The following is a 12,666-nucleotide window of genomic DNA, read 5'->3' as shown; positions in this document are numbered from 1 at the left end:
TGATAAAATAAATTAATATTTATAAAAATATAATGCCATAATATTATTCAAATATTTGACAAAGCTAATCTATTAATTCTAACTAAAAGTAAACAATATGCAATGTAAAATAATGAGTCAATACTACTAAAAAAAGTAAAGTGAAACCATAAATGTAACACAATTTCAAAAAATAAAAATTAAAAAAATAATAGTTTAACAAATGTGAAATTCCAACATACTAAAAATATGTTAGAATACAACTTAAGATTAGGAAACATAATAAGTTTATAATCTTATTTAACAATGATATTCTACTTTAATGACATCACTCATTATATGTCAAGTTTGTTAATGACTCATTATTTCTAACATTAGGAGTTGTAGTTTTAAAACCTAAAATAATAACGCAGTTACACTAAATGAAGAAAATAAAACAAATAAGAAATAAAATATACAAGTAATTACATAGCATCACAAGAAGTAAAGGAAGAAAAGTAAAAGATAAATAATGTACAAAGAAAAATACAACAACTCCGCATAACCCCCGTGTAGGGTCTGGTGAGAGTAGTGTGTATCTTACCCCTAACCCGGAGGGTAGAGAGGCTATTTCCGAAAGACCCTCAGCACAAGGAGGTGAAAAAGAGGCAATTGAACAATAACAACCACATACGTCATGAAGACAGTACCGACAACTTTCCCTTAGTTTTACAAAGAAAAATATATTTAAAAATTAAAAAAAGAAATTAAAATAATGAAAATAAAGACAAAAAAAAAATAAAAAAAATAAATAGTAACATTGTGATCACAACAATGTATTTACCGCCCATTCTCCCTCATCCCTTGAGAACTGGAGAGTGTAATTACACCTCTCCAATTACATCTAATTCTATGCTGACCAAGTAATTACTTGGCCAGACAAATGCCAAAATATATAATTACAACAAATTACACCCAAATCCAATTCTTAGGTGACTTTCCAAACAAGCTTTTATTGAAAGGGAAAAAAGGAATTGGAGAGGTTACACCGTATAATTACTCCCTCTCAATTACATCTACTTACTCACTAACCAAATACTTGGTCAAACAAACACGTCAAAACGTATAATTACACCCAAATTTAATTCCTTCGTGACCTTTCAAATAGGCTCTTTATTGTAGGTTTGAACATATTTTTTCCATTAGAAAACAATTTTGATCTTGAAACACAGTTTGATTTTTGAATCAAACAAATAAAATAGTGCGATCTTAGTTTAAATAAACTATTTTGACAGGTTATGTCAAATCGATTTGCTATGTACGTAGACAGTGAAAACTATATCTACATGTTGCTTAGAACTTTTTTTCTCTCTCTATCTAAGTCGTAATTTATCTTGCTACAAATAAAAGTTTGATGCATTGATGATGCTTGAGTTTTTGACCAATATTGTCCCTTATTTTTGAGTGTAGGTCTATTTTGATCCCTTAAATATAACTCTAAGCATATTTAGTCCCTTAAGTATGCTAAAGTGGAGCACCTTTAGTCCCTTATCTTTGGGGGTAAGTCTATTTTGATCCCTCAAATATAACCCGGAGCATATGTAGTCCCTTAAGTATGCTAAAGTGGAGCACCTTTAGTCTCACTGACAGAATCTATCCAAGATCAATTACAGGGTTGATTTTCGACACTCGCAGTCTTTTTAATTTACTTATCGAAAATATTTTATAAACCAACACCCACTAATAGAATAGAGCTGATAAATTTAAGATTTTAACGTTGAAACTTTTATTTTTAAAAATTTCGGTTGATTTTTCCAAAAAGAAAAGTTAATTTATTTTTTAAAAAATAGAGCTGCCAAGATCACTTCTAGGCATATTATTGAAGCAAACGAATAACCAGATTGTATTCTCACTTTTAGCCCACGCCAGAAACTATTTACATTTGGTACCCGAAAATGTATATAAAGGTTGTACTATAATTTTTGTATATATATATATATACACACAAAATAATATACAAATTTTATACATTTTCAAGGCCAAAATTTTAGAAGACATTAAAAATGAGGAATTAAAGTGATAATTTGCATTATCCAATAAAAGGAGAGGAAACGTTTTTCTTCAAAGCTGAAGATTTGCTTCATGAATCAGAGTTGGTTAACACCGTTAGTTTTTGAACAAATTCTGTCAGTAAGACTAAAGGTGTTCCACCTTAGCATACTTAAGAGACTAAGTATACTCGTCGTTATATTTGAGGGACCAAAATAGACCTACCCTCAAAGATAAGAGATTAAATATGCTCAGAGTTATATTTGAGGGACTAAAATAGACCTAGCCTCAAAGATAAGGGACAATATTGGCCAAAAACTCGATGATGCTTAATCACGTAATTTTTCTTTCTACAAATAACTTTCATCATATGTATACTTACTTTTAGTTTGACACTAAAATTATATAATTAAAAACTGTGTAAAATTCTACTAACACAGAGTTTTTAACAAAACAAGAATCATAGGCAAATAGTAAAAAAGTTATTGAGGATTTAGAAAAATATTATGGAATTGTAACTTGCCTTTGGCTATTTAAACCCTCAATCACATGGAGCTAGTCAAAGTATCAAATTTCTCCTCCTCCAACTTTTCCCCAACTTTTTAAACAGCTTGACTAATTTAAATTCAAATTACCTAAACGATGAATAAGTCCTATCCATTCACCATAATATTCCTTGGTGACAAAAAAAAAAAAAAAAAAAGAAAGAGAGAAATTGAGGAGGAAAAAGGGAGAAGCTTTTTAAAGGCCAAACTTAGTGGGCGTTTGACGTAAGAATTGTAAAATTTAGAAAAAAATAACTTTTTTTAAATGAAAATGGTATCTGAAAATTAGAGTTGTATTTGGACATGAATATTATTTTAGATTGTTTTTGATTTTTTGTGAGTGATTTGAGCGCAAATTTTGGAAAAAACAATTTTTTAGAGTTTTTTAAACTTTCAAAAATTTTAAAATTCATCAATTGAAAATTTTTCGGAAAAATTGATTTTTTTTTTTTGGAAAAAAGTAAAAAATTTCATGGCTAAACAGATTTTAGTGGGAGTTTGGACATAAGAATTGTAAAATTTCAAAATAGGGGGAAAAAGTTTTCAAGTGAAAATGGTATTTGAAATTTAGAGTTGAATTTGGACATGAATATAATTTTGGGTTATTTTTGAAGTTTTGTGAGTAAAATTTTAATTTTGGAGTTATTCAAATTTTTAAAAATTTAAAAAATACATCTTCAAATGAAAATTAAAAAATTTACGAATAAACACTGATTTAAAAAAAATGCATTTCTTGAAAAAATTTCTTATGCCCAAACGGCTCTTAAATAAAGTCCTATTTGTCTAAAATTCTTTGGACCAAGTGCAAACAGACTTTGATGATTCACCAAATAAATCAACGTGGCAAATCTCCATTGGTAAAGACAGTGAAATAATACGCAGCTGAAATAAAGACAAAACTCAGAAAAACAATTAAAAAGAGTAAACTCTGATCTTCAAGAACGAGAGAAGCAAAAAAAGAAAATAGAGAAAAGCTTCAATTCAATGGCGGAAGAACATGAAAATCACACCTCAACCTCTCAGCAACAATCATATTCTTCTGCTTCCTCTTATCAAAAATCTCCACAAGAACCCCTCAACAAACAAACCCAGGTACCCATTTTTCTCTAATTAAAGATTGAATTTTTTTATTTTTTATTTTATTGTTTTTGGTGAATTCACGAATTGACTTTTGGTGGAAAATATTTTGTTGGGTGTGTTTGGTTTTAGTTTCATTTGAATGTTTTGTGCTGATTTACCCCTTTTAATATTTTTAGTTTATTTTATATTTTCCAATTAGATGTGTGATGAGCAAAGCAAAATTTTATATTTTTGGTGGGAGATTCTGCTAGGGTATGTTAGAATTGATTTTAAGTTTTGAGTTGATTTGGCTTAAAAAGTCCTTGTATACCATTTGTATCTACGATCCAAAAAAGTCCATAGAAATTTGGTTTTGATTGTAGAATCTATATTATCCGTCTGAGTTGATGGAGGTTTAGCTTTTTGGCATTTTTTGCCCGTGAATTTCGTGAATTTGTTCAGCTTTATTGTTGTAGCTGATTTAAAGATTCTGATATAGGCCAAACGAGTAAGTAGAAAAAATGGTTGCTATTTGAAGGTAAAAGAGTTAAGCTTTTGGGTTGCCTTGGTACAAGATAATTATCAGAGATTCCCGGCTTATATTTCCTACTTGCTTTTTTTTCTTTGGGGGGGTCGGGGTGGGTGGGTGGGTGGCGGGCGCTACAGTAAAATCTCATGGCTGAACCCTCTTCAAGAGCCAATACCGGCGCTTTCCCACTTTGCTCCCCTAATGACTTGAAATGCGAACTTCTAGGTTGAAAGTGGAGCGCCTGTTGGCCAGTGGAACAACCTCACTTGTCAATTTCTGGGGTTAAATCTTTGGAGTTCTGTATTTTTCAAGTGTGGAACACTAACCTCTCTTGTACACATCCCTTAGCACCTGCTTTGAGTGTTCCACTGTACACCAACCTTACACAGTGGAAGTGAGCAACAGTGAAGAGAAGTGCAGTGTCTTGGAAGTTACTTGTCTTGAATAAACTTAATGAAACTCTCGATTTGCTTGCTTTTGACGTCATTATCAAGGATCCAACATCTCTATTTGTAAAACCATCAACTGCGGGACGAACATTGGTATGAGTCAATGTCATGTTTACACTAATCGGAGAATATTATTAGTAAATCTCCATGGATTTGCTAAACATATGCTGAATCACTAGACAAAAGGGCGGGGTGGGGTGGGGATCCTATTATCTTTACGGAGCCACTAAATGCTACACCCTCCGTTTGTGATGCACTTTGATTGGGCACGGAGTTTAAGAAAGAAAGAAAGATTTTTGAAACTTGTGATCATCTCATTAAGGATAAAATGAAAAGTTTAAAGTTAATTTTTTTCTAAATCTAGAAATGTATCATTCTTTTTGGGAAAAAGTAAATAAGCAAGTGCATCACATTAATTGGGATAGAGGAAGTATAATCCTATGGTGTTGGGAGGCTAAATTGCAGATTGAAATGTAGATTTTTTGAAATGTCTATCTAATGTTCAGTCTTTTTTGGTTTTCTTAAGGTTTAATAGGCAAATAGATACTCGTACTTCCACAGAATTCTGTTGCTGAGCCCAACACTAAATTGCAGGTTAAATGTAGATTTTTTGAATTGTCTATCTAATGTTGAGCCTTTCTTAGTTTCATAAGATTTAATAGGCAAATAGATACTCTTAGTTGCATGGTCTTTTTTCCTGGCCCCTCAACATCACGAGTTTTCATCCAGACACCTGAACATATTCAAACCTGTGTTTAAAACACCTCCGACCATCCATGTTCCTCACTTGCTTGACGTGCTTGACGTGGATGACACATCTCTCTTTCTTCCTTTAGATAAACTTTATTAGTTTAATTTTTGTATGGAAAAACCATTAGAAGTGGCTAATAGGGGATTTTACAAAAGCTTGCCGAAGTGGCCAATTCATCCGGTAAGAGTTTCACTGGAGACAATCACCATTAAATCTGGACTCTTCACCCATTAAATCTCTCTCCCATCTCCTTCCCTGTAATGCCGCCCCATTCCCTGAAAAATAACTCAGGCAGTTCCCTCAAACCTTCTCCATTGCCACAGTATAAACCCACCAGGCCCACCAACTTATATCCACCATCCTCACGGCCAAAAATTGCCCTTCCTCCGGTTTTTTGAGCCATTCTTCTTCACCAAGAGGAAACACCAGCAATACCTCCCTCAGTTAGAGCCTCTCACATCCAGCAGTGCCAAAGAAAGTGGGATGGGAAGAGGAACCAGAAAGGGGAGGGAAAAGGACTCAATCCACATTCACTTCTTTAGTTTCAACTTATGATCATCTGGATGAACATTAGTGTCAGCTTTTTCATGGATGGACAGATCTAGGAGATTCCTTTGGCTGGACCTCTCTATTATGCAAATCTATAGGTTTCATATGCCCTGCAATTATGATGGTTAGGAAGGTGCAAGCACAAGAGTCACTGCCATTTAGATCTTTCATCAGTGTTTCCAGTGTTAGAGATCAGACAACATAAATTGGTCACAAAAATTGGAAGTTCTTGATAATGAGAAGGGAGAAAATTCTTTGAAGTTCAGCTGCTGAAATCCACTTTGATGATTATTTCTACTTCCAAATCGATGAATCTGTTGGCAAAGAAAGGGATAGGGAAGGGATGTAGGAGGTGATGGAGCAGAGAGGTTATGTAGTAGCGGTGAAGGAATTTTTAGGGAATGGGTTTGTGTGCATGTGGAGGGAGGGTGGGGGGTGGGGGGCAAGAAAGAAGAAGAGAATGGGGTAGGGGGAAGGAGAGGGAGGAGCAGTTTTGTTTAAGAATAAATTATTAACTTTAATTTTTGTTAGTTTTCTTTTCATTACTTTTTTACTTTAATCTTTCTTTTATCAAAATCACTACCATTTTACTCTCTTCACATGCTTGTATTTCAAGCATTTCTTCCAACTCAGCCAAATTGATGCCACATAAGCTTGGTCAACGCTCAGAGGTGTTTAAAACATTTGTTTTGATCAAGTTGAAGTGTCTGGTTGAGAACTCATGAAGTTGAGGGGTCGGCAACAGAATTTCGTGCAAGTACGAGTGTCTGTTTGCCTATTAAGCCATTTCTAATGTATTGACGCAATGATTACTGTTTGTGCTTCATATACAAGGGATCGCATTTGGAATATGCTTCCTTTTTGTGTTTGCACCCTTTATTATAGCAATGATGTAGTAGGTAACCAGAAAATGGTTATCAGTTACATTTGGATACAACAATGATATATTTTGCGATATTACTTTAACTAAAGAAAAATAAAACTGATGATATTTTGCAATATTGCACATGGGGAAGAAGGATATTTCAGAACAGCCTGATACTGATTGGGATTTAAGAACCAAGAAATAGCTCATTTAGCACTGCACATCCTGCTTAACTCACGATTCTTATTTTTGTTTGGACTTCTCTTTTAGATATGTTTAATCATATTAAATAAGATAGAATTAGATAAGTTTACCCACATTGCTTGTGGCATTTTTCATTTTGGTTTAAAACATGAGTATCCTATAAACTTGGTTCCCAATATCAAATTAAAAGAAGTTCTCCTTATCCAACTTATTTTTTCCCACGGGTACTTTTGAAAAGACTAGAAAATATATCTTTCATAAGCGACATGGCTTAAATCTGCCAGGAGAAGAAACTCCTTATCCAACTTGTGGACCGTAAGAATCCCTTTTTAGAGTAAGATTTGTCATCAAGTCCTACCTTCTCATTATCTGGTTATTGTCTGGCATGTATCAAATCAAGATTAATGGGGTGGTAATTTGGAAGAATAACTTGGAAAGATGCTTCTCCATTATGAACTTGATTGCACCTCTTACGACAATCCCTTAATTTGGCAGGATTATAAATCTTTGTCCATGTCTAACAGTGCCATCATGTGATTGTCTTTATTAGGCCCTTTAATGTCAGAGGCCAGCCTTTTGGTAGGCAAATGCCTTTGCAACTTTGAGAGTCGGGACATTTTTCGACCACAGACTTTTTCCTTTTCCTTGGATTTATTTATTGCCTGGTGTCTTATGAAAGAAACTTCTTGCTTGCATTTGAGAAGTTATTCGCTAATTATTTTATCTGTTCTTGTAGCTCCCATCATTTCATGGTTCACCCTTATTAAATTATCAGATGCTCCAATCCATGTATCCTACACAGCTTCCTGGAGCTTTCAATACACAGCCAATCCAGGAGGAGTTGAACCGTGGACCAGGCCTTTATGCTGTACCTATGGGACAATATGGAGGGTTTCCACCAAATACTCTAATCCCATTTACTTACACAGTACCAACGTAAGTGTCCCTGGGCCTTCAGATCTAGCTTCTTCTGTTGTATAAGTTGTCTTCGTCGTCATCATCTTGCATAGCCTCTGTAATTGGCATGGCTGACTTTCCTTCCAAAACAACACAGGAATTAAACTGTCTAGTGATAAAGGACCTTTATGTTTCCTTATTTTCCATTGTGTCATTGAATTAATGGCATCATATTCAGCTCCCTGCTTCAATTGTTGTTTTGTACTCAGGAGCTAGTCCGAACTTCTTTGTAATTTCTGCATCTTCTTGATGCCATCAATCTAACACCTTACTTCATAAAAAATAAAAAAAAGATTAATGTATCTGCCTAGTATAACACAGGTTCTATATTTGATGTAGCAAGAATTGCTGACTTCTTCGCAGTATTTATCAATTAACGATGCTTTTAGTTTTAGTCAAAGCTAAAGTTCTCTGTTCAGGTGTAACAACATGTCAGGTTTTTACAAGATTTTTGTTCTCTATTCAGGAGTAACAACATGTTGGGCTTTTGCAGAATTCTCTTCTGCATCAGTAAAAGTGTGTTTTAACCATTTTTGTCCATTTCATCAATAAGTGTCATTTCACGGGCAGATTAACACTTCTGGCTACACAACGGAAGTGTGGTAACTGAAGTTGCCGAAGCCTAGCTTACTCGCTCCTTAAAAATAATCCAAGAATAGGAAATTAATAATTAAAAAAATGAGAATAATGACTAGAATGGATGGAGCTTACCTGTCACAGTCCATTTAAGTCGGAATGAGGATAATGTAGATACTGAAAAGATACTGACACCTTCCAAGATTTTCTTTACGTTAGAAATGTTTGACACCCCTTTGGCTTGTGAATTTATTGGGAAATTGAAGTCCAAACTTGCATATATGAATCCTCACTGACCATGTCGTTCCATTTAAGCTCTCCTCAGATAGTTCTCTTAAATTCTGGAAAGTTATGTTAGATAGCTTTTGTAGGCTAGTAATCTTGGGATCTAGTTAACTTTTGGATCATGTGGTGGGGAGGGAGAAAAATCGTGAATCTGATTTATTTATTTGAATCGAAGAACTTTATCTTTTTAATGATGACATATGTGGCATTATATCATCATTAAGGTTAAACTCCAGAATCAATCGCACATTGATAGGGAGCCTAATATGGAAATGTACTGTGTTGGACAGATTTAGGTAACTCTAGTGCCTTTTCCTATGCATACTTGGCACCTTTTTTGGTGCTGATTATTAATAATACTACTTTTTATTTTACCTGATCAAAAAAATAAAAATATGTTACTACGCTAATTTCTTTTTCCATTCACCCTTCAGTGTTCGTGTCTTTAGTTGTGTATCTGATAATGGTTTTCATTATTACTTGTAATGCTTGAAAATATACAGTGGTTTGTTACCATTGTTGTAAATATTATCTACTTAAATGCCATTAGCCTAGAATACTAGGGATGAAGCAATACAAACTTCTTGTGCACGTGGCAACTAATAGTTATATATCCAATTAATTACATGCCATGTTATTAATATCTTTGTTCCGTTCATTTGCATATCTAGTCTGACAAAACATGAAGCCCTGATGTTGAGTGCATAAACGGGAAGTATTGGAAATTGTGATCTTAAGTTTCTTAAGAAGGTTACTTCCGTATAAAATCCTACTCCTTTCTAAAAGAAAAAAGCATGGCTGCTCTTGACAGTGGACCTAGTACTCCAGATAATGGGACAGTAGGTGAGGAGCAAGGTCAGATGGGACAGCAGCAGCAGCAGCCTCTGCAGCAACAGCCTGGGCCACAACGTCAAATAGTTGTCAGAAGATTTCAAATTGCATTTCAGCTAGATATTTTGCTTATTTTGAAGCTAGCTGCGGTGATATTTTTGTTCAATCAAGATGGATCGAGACAGAGGCTTGTTCTGCTTGTGTTCTTAGCTTCGCTTGTCTACCTGTAAGTATTTGTCGGTTATGATCACCTTTTTAATATCCTTCTCATTTATTATTATTTTATTATGAATAAACAATTTGGTCTTAGAAAGCTGTTGTGACTGTTGAGTTTTGTTTGGATGTGTCAAGTGCTGCAAACTGTAGAGAATATCGAGCAACCAATTTTTGGATAAAATTACTACACATATATATATACTGTTAACATAACCTATATGAATTAGAATGTGGATATCCTAAAAGATAACAATAAAGCTGGTCCTTTTTCTTTGAAAAAAAGAAGCTAGTTGGCCCTATATTGGTTTTCTATTTGTATCGTTCTCCTAAATAGCATTCAGATCTCCACTTGCTTTTATAGTCTATAATATTCCTTAGTTTCCTTTCTTGGGCATAGCCTTTTGGTGCTTTTTGTATCCTTCTGGTCTCTCTTAATGATTGTGGATTGCTAGAGTGCATTGTTCATTGTCTTGAAGGTGAACCCTCTAGCTTTTCTCCCGATCATTTTTGCTGGTTTACTGGCCCCATTGGATATGTCTGTACCACAAGTAACCAACTCTTTTAAGTGTCTTTAGTGCTATAATGCCTCTACAGTTTTGTATTTGTTAGTGGTTTCTTTTAAGGATAAAATAATATAATGTTATGTATTTTAGTGGAATGAACAATGAAAGAGGGAAGGCTTACTGTTATGTTATGTTCATTGAAATACATGTAATTTATGTAATTTGTCATCGAGTCATGCCATATATTTTCTGTTGGTGATTGTAGATATCAAACTGGAGCTCTGGCACCTTTGGTACGATGGCTTTCACAAGGAATGCAGAGGGCAGCTGCACCTCCCCAGCCACCTAGGCCGGCTGTCAGGGCAGATAATGTACCAGCTGCCGGAAGGCAAGGAAATGAGAATGTTGCAGCTGGAGGTACGTCCGTTCAATTCATGTACGATGAACAGATAAATGCATCTTAGGTGGTGCTCATGGGGACTGTGGGCTTTTTGTAATGCCCAGCACCATCTTGGTGCATAACCATTTACATTAATTATACGTACGCTCTCGAAAGAAAGATAACACATTGCAGGCTGGAGTACTGATAAATGGATAGCTAATGGCAATTTCAATGCTTGGTTCTTTCTTTATGCGTTGGTTTCAAAATTTTAATCCCTCGTTGCAAAATTCATGCTTCAATAAAGTTGTTTTCATGTCAGTCTTGAATGTCACCTCGGAACGGCGCCCTTTATTGGATTACTTCTAAGCATAAGATTTAACTCTTTATTATTTGTTCTGACAGAGGGACAACCTGGAGGCGAGAATGAGAATCAACAAGGTAACGACGTAAATAGGGTAGGCGAGAATGAGCATGCAGCGGAACCTGGTGCTGCTGATGGTGGAAATCGCTGGTGGGGTATTGCAAAAGAGATACAAATGATTGTCTTTGGGTTCATCACTTCTCTTCTTCCAGGTTTTCACAACATTGATTAGACTGTACAGATCAAAGTAGCAGTAGATAGCAAAGAGAGGGATAATGAGAACTTTCCTTATTTCCATAATTTACAGTGGCCAGTTACTACTGCTAACTTGTGTTTGTGAGAACATTAAATGTACTGATAGATATATTCTCTCCTTTTTGATCATAAGTTTGCATGTCAGTCTTGGTCTCAGTTTGATTGGCAAGGCTTTGTGTTTAATTAAAATGGAAATGGTTGCTAAGATCTCTTTCGTTCGTTTATAATTGAGAAAAAGGTCGAGAAGAGAGAGAATGATTATTGTGGTGAATAAAACATGCTAAATTCATTTTCAGCATGAGACATAACTTTTTATCCTAGTGAACTAGGGATCATATTCTAATTGGTTTGATGATTCCGACCCTCCTTTTAGAGAACCTTTGATTTACGTGGATAAAGAAAGTATATTCTAATTCTTGGATTAATTTATAGGCAAAATACATAAACGGTCCCTTTAAGTTGTCTCAACGATCATTCAAACACTTCAACTGAGCCCATTTCTAGTTAGACACTTCTGCTAAGTAGAAATATGTCTCTTAAACCCCTTACGCTGACATGGTAAATTTTATGTATTACACTCGGATTGGAGCGCGTGAAACTCTTTAAAATTAGGTTTATCCTTTGTTTTCCTTCCAAAACTCAATGTGGACCCCGCCTCCTTCTTCTCCATTTTTCTTCCACCATTTGAATCTTTCTTTCCACCTTCCCCTTCCATATCATAAAACCACCAGGTAGCGCCACCACTAGATATTCATTGAGCTTTACCATTTTCGGAATTACATAGATAAAGCATATTTTTTACTTTTCTTTGTTCCATAGAAACTCATAAAGAAAAAAACACATCCTGAACAGAATTTCCCTCACCATCACAACCACCGACCACCACTAAACAAATCCAAAATATCAAATCTAACAGTTAATTTCACTGCCATGTCCAAGCCTCAATTCAATTATACATCTCTAACACATACAACAATCAATCGTAACACATTCCTCTCACCATTTTCCATTAGACCAAACACCAAATCACTTACAGAACACACATCAAAAGACCTTTGATGTCCTCCGTATCATCTCCAGCATTATACCACCAAAGAACCACTATCACATCCTTTATCTCCCTTTACCCCAAAATTTTAATTTCACCACAATTGAATTTGGCAATTGGTCCTTCACTGGTGAATATCAATCAATTAAGTGGGTTAGGGTGATTTCTGATTTGGTTTCGAGAAAGAAAAGAAAAAAGAAAAAAAAGTGGAGGGGGTTTGGCAGGCGACGGTGACCTAATAATTGGGGTGGGTAGATGTTCTTTGGGTAGGAAAAATTAATACATATTTTTTTT

At 34.8% G+C, this 12,666-nt stretch overlaps 1 protein-coding gene across 1 annotated transcript; it reads left to right on the top strand.

Moving 5' to 3' along the window:
* On the top strand, positions 3,445–11,531 carry LOC109234352. Its single transcript, XM_019400311.1, has 5 exons — positions 3,445–3,644; positions 7,695–7,894; positions 9,588–9,833; positions 10,592–10,743; positions 11,111–11,531. The coding sequence occupies exons 1-5, from the start codon at positions 3,537–3,539 to the stop codon at positions 11,299–11,301; spliced, it is 897 nt and encodes a 298-aa protein (XP_019255856.1). The 5' UTR covers positions 3,445–3,536; the 3' UTR covers positions 11,302–11,531.

This window comes from Nicotiana attenuata, chromosome 11 (genome assembly GCF_001879085.1).
Source record: "Nicotiana attenuata strain UT chromosome 11, NIATTr2, whole genome shotgun sequence".
Taxonomy (NCBI): Eukaryota; Viridiplantae; Streptophyta; class Magnoliopsida; order Solanales; family Solanaceae; genus Nicotiana; species Nicotiana attenuata.
This window is presented reverse-complemented; position numbering and strand designations above follow the sequence as displayed.